At 36.2% G+C, this 23,612-nt stretch overlaps 1 protein-coding gene across 1 annotated transcript in view; it reads right to left on the bottom strand.

Annotated features, from left to right (window-relative positions):
* LOC111142604 (DCC netrin 1 receptor) overlaps positions 1-23,612 on the bottom strand; it is a 739,964-nt gene that overhangs the window by 565,207 nt on the left and 151,145 nt on the right. The window contains exons 3-4 of the mRNA XM_022495904.1: positions 17,840-17,990; positions 15,815-15,951 (exon numbers count right to left, since the gene is read on the bottom strand). Coding sequence (XP_022351612.1) covers positions 15,815-15,951; positions 17,840-17,990 — 288 coding nt within the window. The remainder of the gene's footprint in view (positions 1-15,814; positions 15,952-17,839; positions 17,991-23,612) is intronic.

The following is a 23,612-nucleotide window of genomic DNA, read 5'->3' as shown; positions in this document are numbered from 1 at the left end:
GAGGCATAAAATAAGACAGAGGAGATAATCACAACAGCAATAATAATATGAATGCTTACTCTGTGCCAGGAATTCTACAATGTTTTAAATCTACTACGTCTTCATACAATTTTGTAATACAGTTAGAAAACAGTGCCAGTATTCAAATTCAGACTGTATTTGTTTCAAATATCTCATGAGAATAATTTAAACTGTGATGACAATAAATATAAGAGAAACCCCCCCCTTGGAAAAGGCAAAATTTTTTAAGTTTTTTTTTTTAAGATTATATTTACTTATATTTACTTACTTTACTTCTCTTGAGAGAGAGAGAGAGAGAGACAGAGAGAGACAGAGATAGTGAGAAAGAGCACAAGTGGGGAGAAAAGGGGGAAGCAGGATCCCTGCTGAGCAGGGAGTCCAATGTGGGGCTCAATCCCAGGACCACAGAATCATGACCTGAGCTAAAAGCAGACGCTTAACCCACTGAGTCAACCAGGCACCCCTGGAAAAGGCAAAATATTTCAAACGAGGTAGATATGAACAAACACAGGAGACACCCACATCACATTAAAAGATATACCTACAACAGCTCTATATACTGAACAGAATAGTATTAAGACATATAAAATACATGAGAAATAAAATGGAGTATTAATAGATAAAATGTAGAAACTACTTAGTTTTATGAGTGTAATAAATACTAAAACAGAATTTAGAAAGAAAACCAAAAAAGTTCATATTTAAAACTCATTGTGCATATAAGCAAAAATCCTATATACTGGTAAACTGAATTTCATAGAACATTAGTATTCTCACATCTACAGACTGGCAAAATCCTACAGGCAGTAAATATGTATAAAAATTAGAAAAAAAAAAACCCAACAACCAAAAGGTATAAACCTATATAAAGAATTAGAATAGTGAAATATTAATAGTAGTTATATATAGGTAATGAAGTTATGTGTGGGTTTTTTTTGTTGTTTCCTACCCCATTTTTTTGAAGATTGTATTTATTTATTTGCAAGAGAGCCTGTGAGTAAACATGAACATGGTGAGGAGCAGAGAAAGAGGGAGAAGTGGGGTCCCCGCTGAGCAGGGAGCCTGAAGTGGGGCTCAATCCCAGGACACTGAGATCATGACCTGAGCCAAAGACAGATGCTAACTGACTAAGCCATCCAGGTACCCCTATTACTCTAAATTTTCAAATATATCTGCAATTAATGTGTACATGTCTTTCATAATACATATGTTTTTTATAGTAACAAAACAGATTTTATTTTATAAGAAAGAAAATATAAATGTATACATGTGTACACTTATATGTGAGTATGAGTGTGTATGCATGTATAATATATGTATACATATATGTTAAGGAATATTCTAAAACCCTAATACTGCAGCAGTCACTTATTCCTGGATTTTGTGTTTTATGAGGACAGATAATGCCTTTTTTAAACATTAAGGAAACATCCAGAATAATCTAAAAGCTTCCATTTTATAAACCATTTTGAATCTCATCTTCCATAAATATTAATTTTTGTTTCTCATTATCTTTCCAGTTTGTGACCTCTTTTTTTTTTTTTAAGATTGTATTTATTTATTTGGTAGAGAGAGCGTGCAAATGAAAGCATAAGCAGGGAGAGCAGCAGGAGAGGAAGAGGGAGAAGTGGGTTTCGATCCCAGAACCCTGAGATCATGACCTGAGCAGAGCTTAAACTGACTGAGTCACCCAGGCACCCACAGTCCGCGAACTCTTTTGTGGGGAATAACACCAATACATTTACCACCAGGTATATAAAGAAATCCTACTTTTCTTCTTTCTTTCTTTCTTTTTTTTTTGGTCCTAAAATTACCTTCAGGCTTCAAGAGAGGTCTCCAAGGCATAGTATTCTTTAATTTGTTGAACATGTCCATGCTCCACTTACTAATATCCTTCTTGGACATGAATTTGATTGTGACTCTTTTCACCCATCATTTTTCTGAACTGAAAATTTCTCATCCAGTCTTACTCTTTCATTCCTTTGATCATTTCCATTAACCTTTCAGGCTGTTCTAACTGTTTTATGGCCTTAATGGAATGCACTGAATCAAGCTATGACCTGTACTCCAGATACAAAAACATTATTATTACTGTTCAAAGATGTAACAAAATTACATATTACTGTTTTTCCAGTTTTATCATGGTTACCTCTGATATTCAGTTGACCTTTTGAACTGCTACTCTACAGTGGACAGGCTTCAAGAAATAGTTGACATAGGCTCAGATATCTTTTTTTCTAAACACAAGTAATAGAGAGAGAGAGAGTAATCCCTTTTATCAGCATGATTCGGGTTTTACTTCCCCAAATACATTACCTTCTACTTTCTACACCTGAAATTCAGCCACTATTACTTGGTCTACTCCTACAGCACTACCAAATGTTCTTGCGGGGCCCATCCATCTCACCAGTTTTGAATGCCTTCAGAGTCATCTGCAAACTTACAGTCTCAATACAGTCATGCACCCCAGGCCCACATTCTTCCAGTTGCTATCACTGGAGTCATGACGGAGTATACTTCTACTCCACTTCTGGCTTAGTCCAACCTCATGCAATGACACTAGTCCTGCATACCAGAGGGGAATTTCAAGAACTAGAGTAAGTGCTACGGGTGAGAAAAGGTTCACCCGGATGCTGCCTAGTCCCACTTGGACTTCCCATCCTGTTCCCCACCTTGACTATTCTTCCTATGACCAAGCCCCTCCCTCATACTCCAGTTTTTATGATAGGTCTGTGTCTTTGTATGTGGTCTGCTCATCCTACTTTCATTGGTTTGGTTTGGATTTTAAATAGAACGCTTTGCCTTACTCTTGCTTCCTTTATAACTGCCAGATCAACTTTCCTTTTCCAAAAGCAGTGGTTAAGAATCACCTGGAAGGCCTATCGCTTCCTGGCCCCAACCCCAGAGATTCTGATTCAGTACTGCCAGTAGGCTGGGGCAAGGCCAACAAATCTGCATTTCTAACAGGCTCACAGATGATGCTAATGGTGCTGGCCTGGAGACCACGCTTTGAGAATCACATAACTTCCATGACTTCCATTTGTTTTTTGTTTGCCAGAGGCATCCCCTGATGACCCAACCATCCAACCAGCTCATTTGGGTTGTCCTGATGGGCTTTCCCACATCTCAGGACCCTATTCCTTCCTCTCACCACTGTATGAGGAAGGTAAACAATACTGATTCTAATTCTGCTTCTTGAAATGAGGTGCTAATGGTGACAATGGCGATGGCAATGGCAACGATAATGAATCTCAGTTTCCTCATCTTAAAGTGGAGATAAAAACGGTATGTCCCTTATGGATTTCTGAAACTATTAAACGAGAAAGCATGACACTTTGCATGATGCCTGGCACATAATGGGTGCCCAGTAAATGTGGGTTATGAGGCCACCAGCGCAGATGACCATCGCAGCATATCATTAATTTGACAGACTGATTGATTCATTTGGGGGAACATTATAGTGAGCAAATCAGATAAGGATTCTGCCCTAGTGGAGACAGAAACAGTGAATGAGTACACAGATAATAACAGATTACAGTAAATACTACACCCCCCCCCCAAAAAAAAAGAGAACAGAGTAACTGGGAGAGGCTGGATTTCATCAGAACAGACAAGGACAATCCCTGTAGGAAGGTGGCGTTCGGAGGAGCCGCCCGATGAAGAGCTGGAGGAGAGAATCCCAGAGATGGGGAACTGCCCAAACAAATGTTCTGAGACTGGAAATTGTTTGATTTGTTCAATGAGAAGGCCGCAGGCTGCATTGGAAGAACCTAAAATAAACAGAGGTAAAATGTGCTGAAGTAAGAAAAGAAGTAAACACATGCTAAATCCCAGAGACTGGTAGAATGTGTTGTGTAGTTTTGAGTTTGGTCTAAGAAAAACACAAAGACTTTGAGTGTTTTAATTTCTAAGAAGGGGCATCCTCCATTCTGATTAACATTTTAACAAGATCATTCTAGATAAGGATGGGTTAAGATAAGACACAACTGAGAGACAGGTGGGAGGTTGAAGGTGTGGTCTAGGCAACGGGAGAGTAGCTGGGCTTAGGGTGAGAGAAGTCAGGATGAAGAGAGGTGGGTAAATTTTAAATACTTTCTGGAGGTTGAACTGCCAGGGCTTTAATTCAAAGTATTATGAAATGAAGGCTCAAATCTAATGACTAGGTTTGATATATCGTAACACTGAGTATATATTTATTAAACTAAACTTTCTTTACGGAGTTTGACAGTTTTGATATGTATTGTGTATGTGAATGATTAATATTCCATCTTATCTGAAGCTAATTTAATTGTGATTACTTATTTTCTGGGTGATTTTCCTAATAACTTACAAAGTCAACATTTTTCATAGTCTTCGGTAAAGTGTAAATAATGGTGGCACACTTCTTAAGCTCCCTCCAGAAAGCTTGTAATATTTTGAGCTCAAATTATTTTTTAAATGATACTAGCTAATATCTATTTAATGCTTTATATGTATCAGACCCTGATTCATGCCCAAATCACTAGACTTTGCAACCCTCCCAAAGCAGGAAAATTTTCTCATCTTCTCTCACTAATATCACTCGAATTCCCACTTGTACAATTTTGGTTCAGCGATTCTATGTGTTTGTGATAAATTGTACTGCCTGGATTTAAGTTCCACTGTTCTCAGAATCCATTTCTTTACCACAGTTTCTTTGTCCTTGAGCTTCTCTGAAATGTCTAGCGACGGCAAGAACTGTGCAATTGACAATACAAGATCTGAACGAGACTTCCCAATCTGAGTTTGAGTAATCAAGGACAAAGCATGTTAACATATAGACACCCTGTTGTTAATAACAGTAATGATGGCAATGCCACCTACTGTGTGTCTGCTCTGTTCCAGGCACCGTCTGGAGTTGCACTGAACATGCGTCATTTTGCTTATTTTAATCTCCATCATGACTCTGCAGGCTAGATGTCCTGGCCCATTGCACAGACAGTGTTAGAGACGGGGAGATGTGTTCATTACCACTACCCTGCCCCCAGCACCCTCAAGCCTAACTAGAGCAGGTTGGAGGAGCAGAAAGGGAAGCAAAATGGTAGGCAAAATGAGGAGATATGGATGGAAGGAATGATGAGAATCATAATCACATAAATGTTCCTGCTTTTAGGGGAGGTACTATAAATTGTCTATACAATGTTCAGCCAAAAAGAAGAGAAACAAGCAGCTTGCAGAAGAAGTAAAAAATGAGAATTAACTTGTTTCTCTGTTTACACAGAAGAGAGTGAAGAACTGGTGAGGAGAAAAACTCACTCACGGATATCTTCTTCTGAGGCCAGATTAAATTTATTATTATTTTATTATTGTTTTAAAAATCAAACAAAGAAAATGCCCCCTTCTGTGACTTTCCCTTCCGAAATATATCTACACAATGACCCTGTGTCATCTTAATTCCCTAGGTATTTTGCAAGCTAAATTATTATTCCAAAGGAAACACAGTATTACGTGCACAATCCCCACATTTATCTGGCTAACCATCCTTTAAAAATCGCACACACGCACACACACCCCCACACACAATCCCCCAGCTCATTTGAAATTTCTTTTGTTTTCATGCACTGTAAATTGGTGATAAAGTGTTATTACTGAGCATTTGGCAGTGGATTCACTAACTACTTTTTGATTGTCAGTAAGAATATACCAAGGGAAAATTGAATTATATAATGTAATCACTTGGCTAATTATTTTCTTTGCTGGTCCTCTAAAGAAGCAATGGATGAGAACTCACAAACATCACATTTATTTTTCTTAGCAGGAGAGGAGCACTGGTCTGTGATTAAAGTGGCATCGTGTTGCTTCTTACAGAATGTGTAATGGGTCTGAACTGCAGGAATAAAAAAGCAGGTACACCCATTAACTATAGTAAAAATCCCCTTTTAATTGGGTAGGCGGTTTCCATAGAAATGTATACAGTAAGCAGCCATTACATATAAATCAAAGTAGTAGAGCTTTATTGCTGATAGCAGGAATTTCTTCACCTGAAGCTCTCCTTCCATCTCCAAATACAAGAAAAAACAAAAATTCAACCTTGGAGCCTTTTCTGTTTGCACATAGCATTTCCCAAACATGAGCCTGTTAGAGGTTCTAAGAAGTCCTGTGGTATGTACCTGTCTAACTCAACTTTGTTTTAACCAACATTTTCCAAATTTAGGTAATCCCAGATGATTTTTTGTTTTATCTTATTTTGTTTTTTGGGTTTTTTTTTTCATTTTTTTAGGGAATACCTAATAATACACATACAGCTTGGGGAATGCTGGTCAGCAGAATGTTTAGCTTCATCTTTACTAAAGGTCTCACTGGACTGCACAGTTGTTGCATCTTTAACTCCGTCCATTTTATTCATACCGAACTTGCACCCAGAATGTGTTTTGCAAGGAATAATTATCAAAATATCACTATTGCTATTTAGAATAGCACAATTGCTATTATGATTGCATAGCAACAGCTTCTCTGAACAACAAGAATAAGGGTAAAATGAGAAAGAATGCTTGAGTCTGAGGATTGTGTACAAATTTTTTTTTTTTTTTTTGGTCACAGGGAGGACTTAATGAGACTTTATTTTTTCTTCACATGCTGAAATTTGATACTCAGGATGAAAATCCAAATTGAATTCCAAGAGAGAAAAAAATGTATATTTCTTACATGTTTCTTAAATGCTTAATTTGTACCAACTGGTATGCAAGACACTGGGGACATGACAATGACTAACATACAAAGCCTCCTCCTTGAGAAACTTCCCAACCAGCATGTTACATGTTAATCATGGATTTAAGCAAGAAATTATGGAAACTCAGGGAAGGAAGAGGAGTTGTCACATGGGTGTTTCTGATGTTAGATCCAATGATCAAAGATCATTGTGCATATGTGGCACAAAACTGGTTTAAAATATACAAAAAAATAAGTTTTTGTGAACTCAGAGGTTTTCACCCAGATAGCCAGTGACCTCAGTACTTCCTCTGTGTGGCATTCCATTTAACTCGTTCCTAAGAGAGTGGTATACTGTGCCCCACACACATATGCCCATAAAAAGCCATTACAAATCAATAATAAAAAGACAAATAATGAATTTAAAATGAGCAAAGGATCTGAAATGACATTTCTTCAAGAAAGATATACAAATGGTGAATAAATCCATGAAAAGATACTTAACATCATTAGTCACTCGGAAGATGTGAATCAAACTCACAATGAGATATCACTTCACACCCATGAGGCTAGTTAGAATAAAAAAAAAAGTTAGCTAATAACAAGTATTGATGAGGATGTAGAGAAATAGAAATACACATACATTGCTGGTAGGAATGTGAAATGGCTGAGTCTCTTTGGAAAATATTTGGTAGTTCCTCAAATGATTGAACATAGAATTACCATAGGACTCAGTGGTTCCATTCCTAGGTATATACTCAAGATAAATGAAAATATAGGTCCACATAAAAACTTGTAAATAAATGCTTATACAGAATCATTAATAGCAGACAAAAGTAGAGGCAATTCCATTGCCCATCATTGCCCTAATGAATAAATAAAACATGGTATATCAATATAATGAAAATATTATTTGCCCATAAGAAGAAATGAACTAGTAATATACAGTACAATCTGGTTGAACCTTGAAAACATTATACTGAGCTAAAGAAACCAGTCACAAACACAACGTACTCTATGATTCCATTTTTGTAAAATGTCCAAAATAGAAAAATCTACAGAGACAGAAAGTAGACTGGTGGTTGCTTAGGGGCATTGTAAGGTAGAGGGAAAAGGGAGAAGAAGAGGATGGGGGAATGACAGTTAAAGGGTACAAGGATTCCTTTGAGGTGATAAAAGTGTTCTAAAATTCGCTATGGTCTGATATGTTTGCAAACATCTGTGATTGTATTGAAACCAGTAAATTATACAGTTTAAATGTGAAGTTGTCTAGTGTGTGAACTATAGTGGTGGATAGTATCTCAATAAAGCTGTTTTACAGCATTAGGCAAGAAACTTACTGCACTTTCAATAAACATTTGTTGAGTAACTGATAAATCAACAAATGTATGTCGAACTTCAAATGCTTTACTTAAATAGAGTCTGCCATTGAAAGACAGGTTTTCAAGTTGGTACTTTTTGCCCTTAAGCACACTGCCACCAAGTGGTGGAAGGAGCTTTGGTCTTATGGTACAAATTTCAGGAGTATGGATACAGGTGTATATTCTGGTGGTTTCCTACTAAAATATACCAGATGATCCTAAAGATAAGTCCACACCCTACTGTGTAAATCAATCACTAAAATGATTATATCTGGACACATGAAATAATAAATCAGAAATAAAAGTCCTTGGAAAGTATAGAAAGAAATGTCATGCTTTGTTCTCCAGCCTTTCAAAACTGGCAAGCACAACTGATGCTAACTCTTGCTAACTCTAATTAAAACACTCCTGTCTACTTTAGTTTGACTCCTATGACAGTCAAATTCCTTCTGGGATAATGTATACTTCTGGTACCTCAGGACAACTTTGGCATAGAATGCCTTTTTGGGCATCTTTCCACCTCTGTCAGCAGTTCTCCTCCTTCTAAACCACAGATGGTCAATTCACCTTGCTGAGACTGTTAGGGCTAATTAAAATCATAGCCTTAGAATGCTCTGAATTAGCACATAGCCTTCATCTTTCCCTCTGGAGCCTCTACTTCCTTTCTCATCTTTCTGAGAAAGAAGAAAAAGTTAGATCCACAGCCATCTCAAGGATAAACACACACACACACACACACACACACACACAAAACTATTCAAACTGCTTTCTCCAATGAAAGACAGAAGGAGAGGAGAGATCCACATAGTAGGTCTTTAAATAAATATCTGTGTAATCAATAAATAAATCCCATTACAAATTCAACTATTATTTTCACAGACAGTCTAACTGCAATTGTCATACCAAATCATTTTACACTAACAGCCCGGACATACCATGTTTCTTCTTCTAATACATATATGCATTCAACAGAATTTCCTAAACATCAGTTTGGGTAGAACTTTTGCATACTTTTATGATGGGTGTGATTTCAGGTGAAAAAGGATTATAGTAAGAAATCAACATAGTTATAAGAAGGCACAGCAAATAGATGATTTTGATTTTTTTAAATTTAATTCTCCCTTATAATATGCATTTTTATCATACATTTGGGATCATACCCCTACATGAAAAAAGAAAAAAAAAAACTCAACTAATTTCATTATGATCCATTTGGCAATTACCCTGTGAAAGATAATCAATACAAACCTACCTTAGGCACTACTTAGGCTATGACCATTAAATGCATATGGGTGAGGGGGGGGTCACTGCTAATAAAGGGCAATTATATAGAGACATGAAATTTAAGGACTGTTACTTTGGGGGAAGCAGTGATGTAGTAAATTTAGGAGAACTCCATTCAAAGTTACACACTGTAATAGAGGAGTTAAAGATTATCTTTATTAATATATTTTATGGTAACTATTTTCTGTTTATAGCTAAGAACCCAAGCCAAAAACCCCACATGGGTGATTCAACAGCAAATTTTTAAAGGAGGCAACTGAACACCTTAATGGAGGTGGATATGTCAGTTACTCTCCAAACAAATGGATGGGTCAGTTCCCTGCTTGACCAATTATACATGCTTAGAAAGTATCAACATATCCAATACGTTTCAGTTTAAAAAAAAAAAAAAGGCAACGCTAAAGCATATACAAAAAATAAAAGGAGGCAAAGCCCTATCAATTTTTAATTATCATATTCCCTTCCGTTACTAGACACATCTGAGAGTTGATGGAGTGTAAACATCTGTATGCTTGTTGTAGTAAACTGAATTTATAGAGCACATCTAAGAATTGAGTTAAAAAAAAAACAACAGAAAACATAACTTCTTCATAGTTAATGATGTATTTATTATTAAAATTGGGACAGACCATTCAGCATTATAAGATCTCAATGTTAGTAGTACCTTAATCCTATAAACTACTAAATAAGAAGCTGATGATACTAAAGAGAAAAAATAAACAATAGAACATTTAGACATTGAACTACACATAACCTAGTATATAAACAGAGAAATGGCTTTTGATTCATTGCTCTCGTAGGAGGGATTTTTTTTTTTTTAACATGCTTGGAAATTTGAGATTGTCAGTATTAACAATATATAAGAAATGTTGGTAATATACTTCTCTGTTGTAGCTTATGTCTCTATGAAACTAATCAAAACTCTTCTTAACAGTATAATACACAGTATGTCTACTCTTTTTGTGGTTATATTCATCTGCTCAAGCTGCTGAAACAACGTATCACCATGGACTGAGTGGCTTAGATAACAGCCTCCCTCTTTCCCAACTTTTCCTCAGCTCTTCTATTTCTTGTCTGTTTATCTCACTAGTCTTTGAAGTCAAGACTGGTGCCATATGCATCTTTCCATGCCCAAAGAGTGCCTGGCCAAGTACAGAAGATGTACTCCAGTGGTGGCTGCTGTCAGTACGGATGCTGGGGTTCAGTTGTGACTCTGGGCCTAGAAACTATACTTGGTCAACTCATTATATACCCAGCCCTCTTTTTTATTATTCTTAAGCATTTTCAGAAGACAGTGAGCTTCTCATGGGGTTTTCCTATCCCACTACATTACAAAATGATAGTTTTTAATGGGGTTTTTAACTTCTTCTATAAATCTTAGTCTGCTGTCTTCTTAACTTGCTTTTAAGATGATTTTTCTAAAACTTTCTAAATAGATTGGTCTATTATCTACTTGTCAAATCAGCACACTATGTAATGGCTGAGGTAACCATATGCATTTAAAGTAATATGGGACGGGGTTATGAAGAGAAATTTTCTTAGAAATAAGGACTTTATGTGCATTTTATACATATATGGTATGTATATGCATTACACATACATGTACATGTATGTACATGTGTATGTATATATACTATAGATATTAAAATATAATTTAATATTCTGAATCCACTGCCATTGGACTTAAAGAACATAACCTGTGTGAGCTGGACATGCTCTCGGTCAGTAGAGAGCCATTCTGAACACACTGAAGGAGGGAGACCCATGGATCGCTGTCCCATAAGAAGACGCCTCAGGCAGACAAAACACCTGCCTCAAGGGACTTCTCTTTAGAGTTGTTTTCTGGGGATAAATATAAACTCAAAACCACATGAAGTGATATGTACTACTCATGGGAGAGGGGGGAAAAGATACAGAGAATTCTTAGATTTGGTTACGGGTTTTAAATTATGTGCCAAGAACAGACCTAGCAGACTTATTTGTGTCTATGAAGCCAGATTGTACCAATTCTAGCCAAGATTTCTCTAGAAATGAGAGAGAACCTACACACTAAGGTAAACTTTCAATAGTAGATTGCGTATATGGCTACAGACTGCTTTTAAAAGAATTCTGGAATCTAGAAAGTTCAAACTGTTTTCATTTTGTCACCAGTGCTAGACTTAATGGCTTCTTCTCAAGAGTGAACTTTCCACCCATCTCCTGTGTGTGCATGGGCTAAGGAAAAGTTTGTCCAAGGCTGGGCACTTCCTTGGTCAAATATCAAAAGTTTTTTTAAAGAATGCATTTCGGGATGCCTGGGTAGATCAGCGGGTGGAATGTCTGCCTTCAGCTCGGGTCATGATCCCGGAGTCCTGGGATCAAGTCCCACATCATGCTCCCTGCTCAGTGGGTAGCCTGCTTCTCCCTCTCTTCCCTATTCCTGTCCTCTCTCACTATCTCTGTCTCTCTCCTTCAATAAACCAATTTAAAAAATATATATATATTTTTTAAAGATTTTATTTATTTATTTGACAGAGAGAGATCACAAGTAGACGGAGAGGCAGGCAGAGAGAAAAAGAGAAAGAGACAGGGAAGCAGGCTCCCTGCCAAGCAGAGAGCCCGATGCGGGACTTGATCCCAGGACCCGGAGATCATGAGCTGAGCCGAAGGCAGCGGCTTAACCCACTGAGCCACCCAGGCGCCCCTTAAAAAAAAAATCTTTAAAAAAAAAAACCCAAATCAATTTATTTATAGTTCATGTACTTTAGACAAGCTATCCTTAATCTTATCTATTAAAATTTCCCTGTTTAATTATTATGGAAATGTCAATATTCATTTTATAGTGTAAAGGCTTTAAATTATATTTAATGTTTATTAACTCTGAAACTCTTGAGGAAAACCACAGAATTTCTCTTGTTGTATATAAAATGGTATCATGCTTCAGAAGTCTGTTAGTTCATGCAGGTTCACATTCAAAGCCAGTCTAAGTGCAAGAAAGGACCATGATTTGAAAGGCAAAAGAAAAGTCTGATAAAATGCATGCTTGAAACTTTTAAGCACAAGCTTGGATTTCTTGTGGGATTTTATCTTATGAAGAATCTACAATAGGTTAAATTCTTAAAACTGATGAAAACTATTTAAATAACACTGATAATCAAGCTCTTTTCTCCCCATCCTTTTTTTCAAAGATATTATTTATTTTAAAGACTTTATTCATTTTTTATATAAATATTTATTTATTTGTTTGTTTGTTATTTTATTTAGAGAGAGAAAACTCACAAGTGGGGGGGAGAGGCTGAGGGGGAAGGAAAAAGCAGGCTCCCCAGTGAGCAGGAAGCCAGACCGGGCTCTATCCCAGGACCCTGAGATCATGACCTGAGTCAAGGACAGATGTTTAACCAACTGAGACACCCAGGCACCCCATCCCCATCCTTTTAACAAAGGTTTTATTTAACTATTTGACAGAGAGAGAGAGAGCGCGCAAGTAGGGCAAGCAGCAGGCAGAGGGAGAGGGAAAAGCAGACTCCACTCTGCGTGGGGGACCCTGATGTGGGGCTCATTCCCAGGACCCTGGAATCACGACCTGAGCAGAAGGCAGACACTTAACCAACTGAGCCACCCAAGGCGCCCTCCTCCAGCCGCCATCCCCAACTTTTTAAGTAAAAGTAATAAATTCCATTTTCCATTATTTAAACTCAGTCTTGCAGGATGAACTTAACTTTATATTAGAATAGTCAAAGACTGTATCAAAAATTTTATTACACTAACATTCATTTTAAAGCCTGGGTAGAACAGTTAAAACAGTATTATGATCATTTCCTGAATTCAATCATGTCTTTTATAATAGTCACAGATCATACTAGGTATGTGGAAGATCTTTAGAATGTATACCCAGTTACCAAGAGAATTACCAAGACATAAACACAACTCTATCTATTTTTTTAAATTAATAATGCTTCTAATTTACACATTCAATATGTAATCTATAATGAAATTGTTGGAAATTGGGTGATTCATTTATAATAAAAATGTGAGTCTAACAGCAACAAAGCCAGCAGCTACATAGAAAAATACTCAGTACCCTATATAAAATGTAAAATAAAAACAAAAAAAAACCCAGAAATAACAAAATATATACACACAGAGCCTATACAACATAGTTATTACTCCTCTTACATTGAGTTCCTATAAATCAATAAAATAAAGGTGAATATTTTAATAAATGTATAAAGGTCAAAAGCATTGATAGCTAACTTACAAAGTATAAAATGCAAATGTCCAGTAAAATTATAAAAATAAATCCAAATTTAATAAGGTGTAAATTAGAACAAAGAGGGTCCATTTAAAAAAAATGTTAGGCAAATATTAGTAGAGAGAAATGTATTTTTTTTAATCACACATTTAAAAGGGAGGGAGCATGAGTGACGGAGAGAGGCAGAGAGAGAGGGAGAAGCAGACTCCCCGCTGAGCAGGGACCCCAGTGTAGGGCTGGATCCCAGGACCCTGGGATCATGACCTGAGCCAAAGGCAAATGCTTAACACACTAAGCCACCCAGGTACCCTGAGAGAAATGTAGCTTTTGGAGAGAGGCAATTCTTGCACTGCTGGTGTGAGTATAAACATTGTTGTGATACTTTTCCTTAGCCTATAAGCAAATAAATGACAAAGATACAGAATAATCATCTCAGCATTTTTGTTGTTTGTGTGTGCTTTTTTAAACAGAACTTGGAGACAAGACAATACTCAACAATAAAGAACTGGAGAGCACAGACATGCACACAGAACATATAGGAGAAGATGCTGTGCATGTCAATGTATGTGTGTATATGGATATTCCTACATATATTTCTGGCTACGTTACTCAGAAATCATAATTTATATACAACAGACTTAGCTATCAATAAGGCACCATGCATCTAAATATTGTATAATAATCTGGTATGAAACTTGACCTCATTTATTTGCAATTAGAAGTTTACCCTTGATCACTATAAATTCTAGGTAATTCTATAACTGCATTTGCCTTAGGATCAGTAGTATACTTTACAAAATAATTTCTATATAGTCATTCTGTGTTGCTATACTTTGATGTTACAAATGTAAAAGTTCTTTGTTTCACCAAAAACTTCCATATAAAATGACAATTTTAAATTGTTGCCATTTTAAAGACAAGCTATTTTAGTTAGAATAATGCCACCTCTAAAACCAAAGAATTAAAGTCCTTTGCCTATTCTTAGTTTAATATTTATGGTTTGATCAAAGAACAAACAACTCCATTGTCTCACCCATCACATGCATTATTACCCTATCTGAAGATGAAAGCATTTTCTGAGAAAACTTTAAAGCCAAAAAGTAAAAAGGAGACCATAAGATTATTATGGTACAGGTTAGCAGATATAATCAGCATACCATACCTTTCCATTTCTACTGAATAACTTTTTTTTTTCAAAGATTTTATTTATTTATTTGACAGAGAGAGAGATCACAAGTAGGCAGAGAGAGAGAGAGAAAGAGAGAGAGAGAGAGAAGCAGGCTCCCCGCTGAGCAAAGAGCCCGATCCCAGGACACTGAGACCATGACCTGAGCCGAAGGCAGCGGCTTAATCCACTGAGCCACCCAGGCGCCCCTCTACTGAATAACTTTTAAAGAGCCTATGATTTTTCCTGTACTCTTTACAAGGTAAAAAGATTTATTCCAGAGGAAAAAATCCAAAGACTAATAAATAATTTTTTTGTTGCTGTTACACGAAAAAGCCACTGGAATGCAAATAGTAAAGCACTTTCTCCAAATTACATGATTCAAATTAAACTGACTAAAAAAAAATTCTGGGGTAATGATAAGATATGTGTTTGAGTACCCACCATGTATAACCATTATTAATTTACAATGATACATAGTGACCCTTCCTTTCTGAATCATACGTACCTTCCACGCCCCTTAACTTTTTAAAATTAGATTCTTTCTATGTGTTTTCCTTAGATATGTTTGATTTTATTGCTTAACCTTCAGCATAACATCTACAGTATTTCCATATTAACAAAACAATCTTACCAAAACATTTGAATTTAATGTCAGGAACCCTGTTATCTTAAATGATATCAGACTTTCCCACTCAACTGAACATCGTTTCTACAATTTCTCTCATTCATTCCTTCATTTATTTTCCCCAGATAAAATATTTGGGAGTCTCTCATTTGTTATTAAACTCATTTGCTGTTTAATACATTTGTTAAATAATAATTTTTCATAGGTTTCAGTTGTATCAATGGAATAATTAGACTAAAGAGTGATGCATCTAGATTTTAGTCAATGAGCAATATTCAAACACTGCTTTTAACCCCTATGTAATTAATCAAAGTAGAGTAAGGACATGTAAGGAATATTTCAACTTTGTAATTTCATACTAACAAACACAGGAGGCAATTCAGGCATAAGAATTTAAAGTGTCACGGTGATGTACTTTGAAAAGGACAGTGTAAACTAATCTCGAGCCACTGACTTACCCAAGACTGTGAGCTCTGCAGAGGCACTAATATTCTCATTTTTATATGTAACAACACAGGTGTAAGTTCCACTATCATCATCTGTCACATTGGAGATAAGCAGGTTGCTTCCACCCAATAGGGAATACTTTTTGGACCTGTAAGACACAGGCATATAAAATTAGAGATTAGATTAATGTACTAATATATATGTGTATATCAGGCAAGGTACTCAGAGGTTTAAATAAACTTTACAAAATCCGATTATAAAATTAGAAATAAACTATTTTGGGGGTCTTGGTAACACCACATTTATTGATCAAAAATCCATCCAAAATAAACCCCTCCCACTGGAAGTCTTTGTGCAGTGATCAAAGAAATTAAATAGATTAAACTTGGAACCAAGCTTAGTACTGAAAAGAAATTTACAGATATTCTGGTGCAATTCTCTCATTTTGGATCTGAGGACCACAAGCTACAGGGAAGTGATTCCCCACAGTGGAAGTCAATGTCTTGTGTCCTGACATCTGATTTAGTAACATTTGTATAAGGCCACATTTCATACTGTACCAAGAACATCTGGCTACATTCAGAGGATGTGTTTTGACATGCTAAAGCTGCAACCAGGTTTCTCACATGCTTTAATATTCTCAGAAGAATAGTGACACCATACCATATAGTGTTGTTATACAAATATAGAGGGGAAATGAAATTTAAAGATTTAAGTTATTGTCTGTGAACCTATCTCATCACAGAAAACAAATGTGTTAAAAAGGAGTACACCAGACCTCCAAATCAATGAAATTAATTTCTTAAGTGAAATCCATTTAATCAAAATGTTTCAGACTGTGTTCCATTATATTAAGAGTTTACTTTCTCAACTATGCCTTAAGATGAACTTCTATTAATTCAAAGCCAGCCATGTTCTCCTTTTGCCTTATCTTAAATAATTTGTTACATCTGCAGTGTGAAAGACAAAATTGGAGCTGAAAAAGTTGCACAGACCCTATAATGACATGCTATGTATTTCAATTTAGAAAACTTTAATTTCTTGGGGTACCAGCTGGTTCAGTCTGTTAAGCATCTGCCTTCAGCTCAGGTCATGATCCCAGGCCCTGGGATCGAACCCTGCATTTGGCTCTCTGCTCAGCGGGGACCCTGCTTCTCCCTCTCCCTCTGCCTGCTGCTCTGCCTACTTGTGCTTTCTCTCTGTCAAATAAATAAATAAAATCTAAAAAAAAAAAAAAAAAAAAGCTTTAATTTCTTTTTTTTTTTTAAGATTTTATTCATTTATTTGACAGAGATCACAAGTAGGCAGAGAGGAAGGCAGACTCCCTTCTGTCAGGAAGGGGCGGAAGCAGGCTCCCTGCTGAGAAGAAAGCCCGATGCGGGGCTCAATCCCAGGACCCTAGGATCATGACCTGAGCTGAAGGCAGAGGTTTTAACCCACTGAGCCACCCAGGCACCCCTTTTAAATTTTTCACTTTTTTTTTTAAATTACTTTCTTTTTTTTAAGGTTTTTTTTTGGTTTTTTTTTTTTTTTTTTTTAATTTTATTTGAGAGAGAGAGCAGGAGAAGTGGACAATCAGAGGCAGAAGCAGACTCTCTGATGAGCAGGGAACCCAATGTGGGACTCGATCCTGGGACTCCAGGATCATGACTTGAGCTGAAGGCAGTCACTTAAACAACTAAGCCACCTAGGTGCCCGAGAAAGCTTTAATTTCTTAATAAATATTTTATTCTCTATTCCACTTCCTTAAGATGATACCCTCCAAGGTTTCTTTGCTGAATAGTTTTTGGACAGGGAGTTTTCAACAGCAACGCTGGCTTTCTAAATTTCTTTTCTGAATTGATCCCATAGATTTTGACTCTGTTCCCCATCTCTTTATCCTATTGGGTAAATGTCTTTCATATATTATATAATGTCAAGGAATATGGGAGGAAATCAAGTATCATCAAAAACTCTAGTATTTCTAGGTACCTATATCAAATTAGAGAAGGGGAAACAGTGACATATACTTCACAAAAGTCTTCAATTTGTGATACCTGAGTTGGATGACTTCCTCTCCTCGTAACCAGGTAAAACTCGGGGGAGGATAGCCAGAAACACAACACTCCAGGATGGCATCTTTTCCTTCAATGGCTATCACATTGGATGGTCTTTGCAGAAAATATAGCTGCCTATGCAGTCCTGGGTCTGTGGAAAGAAAACACAAAATCACATCTTTTATGAAAAACACTGTAAAGATAAATGATGTAGCTTGAACCATTTTTTTTCCCCTTAATAAGACATGCTGATACAGAAGAAGGAAAGAAAAACTGGAAAGTTACCAGTGAAATTTATCAACTAGATTCTTAAAAGGTTTTTCCATCCCTAGTTTCTAGGATCATGATAGCATATTCTTAGCTGTTGATGACACCATGGTATAAGGCAACAGGCAGAAGCTCGTGACAAGTCACTCATGAAGGCTCCCGGACTTGTGGACTTCTCATTAGAGAACAAGACAATGCGATCAGTAATTTTTCTAAACATTATCTTCTGGAACTTTTTGGTATGTTCAATTTGTCTGCCTCTAATATCTATTCCACACCCTTCTGCTTTGTTTATTAAATCTGTGGCTGTTAGAAATGTGATAAATAACATACAAGGATTAAGTAGGTAGAGTGTAGAAGGTTCTGGGGAAAAAAAAAAAACCCTGCGGTCTTCAGAATAGACCTTACATTAAATTTTGTTTTGTATACAGTTAAGTTAGGCTGTTTCTAAGCCTTCTGTTTATTTTTTTAATTTTTAACAACATTGCAGAGAGTTTGTCCCTAAGCTGAGACTGTGAGTAGATGAAAAGCTCCTGTATCCTCCTACTTCACCCAATGCCTTTTCTAGTTCTATATAACCAACATTATTCATTCTACTTTTTAAATTTTTTTTAAATTTATTTGTTTATTTATTTCACAAAGAGAGAGCAAGTGAGTTGGGGTGCGGTGGGGGAGGATGGCAGGGAAGAGTTAGAGAGAGAATCCCAAGCAAGCTTCATGCTCAGTGCAGAGCCCAACCATGGGGCTCCATCTCACGACCCTGAGATCATGAACTGAGCAAAATCAAGAGGTGGATGCTTAAACAACTGAGTTATCCAGGCACCCAACATAATTCATTTTTACTAGCAGGCACTGAAATAGTGTCTTTTCAACCTAAAGACTACTCATTCCATTCACTTTAGAGCTCATTTGTTTCAAAGTTACTAAAGTTATATCAGATATAATAAGAAAAAAAATTACAAAATCTTAGCACAGTCAAGGTAAAACTCTGTGAGAGTTAAGAGCTTCTCTTCCACCTCCCATATATTTCACTCCTAAAGCCTGGGACACACCAACAGCAGTCTATGGTCAGGTGAGTTTGGAGGAAATCCTCCGAGCCATGGTGATATCTCTGACCTGTTTGCTGACTAAACTTCTATCACTCAAAGTTCACTTAAGATAAGATGCTATATTTCCACATCCCTATTAAAATCTGCATCCCTCTATGGAGGTTTGATTTAGGCTCTTTTCAGCTTAATGCATTAAATGGAATTAACATGTAATCTGTCATTTTTTAAATGCAAAGTACAATCTTGAAGAAAAGAAATGAGGCCATGAAATCTTGAAAACTAGTTTTGGGGTGGACAGAGAATTGCCAAGGAAAATTAGATCCAACTGTCATAGTGGGAGCCATAGAGGAGCAGAGAGGAAGTAAGGTAGATCTGGGATACCTTTTAACCCTGCTGTTAATCCTCGTTGGCCTGACCCAACTCCACACAGCTTGATTCTAGGTTAATAAAACAATTTTCCAGTTAATGGTTGGAATGGTAATTGTCATTCAAAGTGTGGAGAAAGACAAATTCACACTTTCTCGGTCTTCTCACATCTCTTTCCGGTTGTTACAGCAACAAAAATAAATACTCTTCACAATGAAAATATTGAAAGAATTTTTGAAATGTGTTAATCCTTATTAAGCCAATATTGTAGGAAAAGGTGTCTCAAACTTTAAAAAAAATTGCTGGTGGTATGTGACATTTCCCTTTTTGAGAGTGACTTTTCAAATCAAATAAGAATAGTTTGAAGGATAATGTTGCTTATCAATAAATTTCCTGAAATGAACAGTTCCCAAAATCTATATTTACAAATAGCTATCTTCATAATCGAGTGTTATCTATTTGTATGCTTTACTTCTACCACCTGTTCTCAGCAGAATGTTCCAACTGCATATATTGCATAATACTATACTATTCTACACACACACACACACACACACACACACACACACACACACACTATAATAATACTAGCCAAACATCAAGTAAGATCTACTTAATTTGATCTTATGGCTAAAAGGAAATTTACCTGGGGCCTATGTCCAATACTACTTATTTATCCATAAAAGAGCCAATAATTCAACCAACTATCACACTTTCTTTTATTAGAAAACAAAATCAGCACAAGTATTTTTGCTTGTTATTTTTCTATTTTAATTTACTAAAAAATTGACAAGTAGGGAGTTTCCATATACCAGTTCCCCATCCCCTGAAATTGTTTTCCTTATGATTAACATAGGGAATGATTAGATGAGGGTGGTGCATTTGTTACAATTAATTAAGTGATATTGGTACATTATTATAAACTAAAGTCAATAGTGTACATTAGGTTCACTCTTTGTGTTATATAGTTGCATGGGTTTTGAAAAATGCACAATGTCATGTGTTCAGCATTACACTGTCATATAGTTTCACCGCCCTTAAAATCCCCTAAGCTTTACCTATTCATCACTCCAGCACCACACCTAACTCAAAGCCCAGGAAATTACTGGTTTCTCTACTATTTCTATAAGTGTACCTTTTCCTATAGCTGGAAATAAAGGATACTCCTATGGCATATCCTACAGTTAGAATTATACAATATATCATCTTATGATATTGATTTATCTCACTTAGTAATATGCCTTTAGGTTCCCTCTATGTCTTGGGGGGGTTCAGTTGTTCATTTGCTCTTCTTGCTGGATAGTATTCCCTTATATGGATATACCACAGTTTATTTATCCATTCACCTATGGAAGGATACCTTTATTACTTAGTGATTCTGAACAAATGTGCTGTTAAGTGTCCTTGTGCAGATTTTTTCTGGTCATAATTTTTCAACTCAATTGGGTAAGTATCTTGGAGAGCAAAACTATGTTCCTTTGGAAGAAACTCCCAAACGGTCTTCCAAAGTACCTTTGCAATTTTGAATTCCCAAGAGCAATGAATGTCCTGTTACTCCTCATTCTCCTAAGCATTTGGTATGGCCATTTTTCTTAGACTTTAGCCATTTTATTTTATTTTTTTTAAGATTTTATTTATTTATTTGACAGACAGAGATCACAAGTAGGCAGAGAGGCAGGCAGAGAGAGAGAGGAGGAAGGAGGCTCCCCGCCGAGCAGAGAGCCCCACATGGGGTTCAATCCCAGGACCCTGTGATCATGACCCGAGCTGAAAGCGGAGGCTTTAACCCACTGAGCCACCCAGGAGTCCCTGGATTTTAGCCATTTTAATAGGTGTTTAGCATTATAATTTTTCTAACTTGCAATTCCCCAATGACACACAATCTTGAGCATATTTTGTATGCTTGGATTCCATATTTTAGATCCTTTTCAATAAAGTGTCTGTTCAGATATTTGCCTATTTTTTTTAATGGATATGTTTTCTTATCATTGAGTTTCTGGTGCTCGTATATTTTGCATACACATCCTTTATCAGATGTGTGTTTTGCAAATACTTGTCTGTGGCTTGTTTTTACTTTCTCTTAACATTGTCTTTTGCAGAGCAAAAATTATTAATATCACAACTTACCAATTTTTCCTTTCATGGATTATTTTAAAGGTCTAAAAATTCATTGTCAAACCTAAGACCACCTGGATTTTCTCCTCTGTTATCTTCTAGAAGTTTTTATAGTTTTATGTTTTATGTCGAGGTCTATGATCCACTTTGAGTTAATTTCTTTAGAAAAGAACTTCTGTGACTAGAGGTTTGTTTTGTTTTGTTTTGCTGCATATGAATGTCCAATTGTTCCAGCACCATTTGTTGGAAAGGCTATCCTTTCTCCATTAACATGATTTTTTCCCTTTGTGAAAGATCAGTTGACCATCTAAGTGGGTCTATTTCTGGGTGCCCTATTTTGTTCCATGGATCTGTTTGACTATTATTTTGCCGATATCATAGAATCTTTACTGTTGTAGCTTTCTAATGAGTTTTGATGTCAGGCAGTGTACATCCTCTGACTTTATTCTTCGGTATTATTCTCACCTTTCCAGGTCTCCTGTCTTCCCATAAATACTTTCAAATCAATTTATGAAGATACACAAAATAACTTTAACTCACTGGGATTTTGTCTTTGTCTTAAAATATCAGTAGTTCAGGCATCACTGGGCTCATATTGCCACAGAATAACCATTGGCTATACTTTTTTAGACAGAGCATATATATTCCAGACAACTTCAACTTCTGCCTGGCCCATTTCAGCTATGTTTATTATCTTTGTAGCTTCATTGGAGGCATTAGGGTTTGTGGCCTGATGATAGGTATAAAAATGTCAGCTATTGGCAGAGAAATTTGGTCTTATTTCTCCAAAGATAATTCTCTATAAATATATAACCTCATAAAGTCTAATATTATGGAAGTTCCCAAGAAAGCTAATAGAAATTTTCTTTAAAAGTTAATAGTTTATATGTTTCACAACATTGTGATGGATTAAGTAAGCTCACAAATTGTTTGAGTCCTCTAATCCAGAATGGAGGATCTAGTTCCTCAGGATTTAAATCTGGCCTGACCCTATGTTGTGCTTTGGGGGCGGGGGTCATACTGTATGAGCTCTGGAGTCAAGACCTCAAGAGGTCTTACAGTTTCTGTCATGACTCTTTCTGAGACCAGCATCTTAGTCTAGTGACCTGAAGGCACATGGAGGATAAATGAGTCCCCCAAACCAAAACCAGCACCAATTGACAGACATGTGACTGAGGCCATCTTGAACCTTCCACTTCAGCCAAACATACACAAGGGAGTCAAGTGAATCCAACAGAGGAACTGCTGAGATACACTGCAGGATTATAAGAGAGAATAAATTATTTCAAGTCACTAAATTTTGGAGTATTTTCTTATGTAGCAATAGCTATTTGCCTTATTTTTCTTCCTTAAAAAGGTGGTTCTATTTTAAGAGGTGTGTCAAAAAGTAGATTTATGTTTTAAAAGAGGAGGGATAGAGATATAATTGCCAAGGTTATCTTTGTATGACAGAATCATGAATGGTTTTTATTTACATCTTTGGATTTTTCTCTATTTTCAAAGGTTTTTATAAAAACATATTATTTTTAGAGTAGGGAGTTCTGTTAAATTCTAATGTTGCAAGGTGAAGGATAATTATACAAGGAACAAAGAAATTATAAAAATGAATGATTAAAATACAAGACATATATTTAAGAACAGATGAAAGTTTTCTCTCTAAGCTTTCTCTCTAATGGTATAAATGGAAAAGCCCTAAAAAGAGCAAACTTGAAATTCTAGGTCATGACTCTTTTGTTGACTAAATTGATTTTAATGCGACTATGATAGAATTAGGAAATATAGAAATCAGTTTTGTTCTTGCTATATGGGCATTGACTATTCAGATCCAAATGAAATTGTTCAGCTGAACATGGCAATTTTTTCCAGTTAATTAATGAGTATGATTTCATCTCAGGAAATGGCATTAGAATACCAGTTTGCAATACTCTATTTCATAAACTGGGTAAGTATACAAATGGTCATTTTAAATTTATTCA

The sequence above is a fragment of the Enhydra lutris genome, unplaced genomic scaffold, assembly GCF_002288905.1.
Source record: "Enhydra lutris kenyoni isolate GAN:26980312 unplaced genomic scaffold, ASM228890v2 scaffoldscaffold8, whole genome shotgun sequence".
Taxonomy (NCBI): domain Eukaryota; kingdom Metazoa; phylum Chordata; class Mammalia; order Carnivora; family Mustelidae; genus Enhydra; species Enhydra lutris.
Note: the sequence above shows the minus strand (reverse complement) of the source record. Positions and strands in the feature narration are given on the sequence as shown.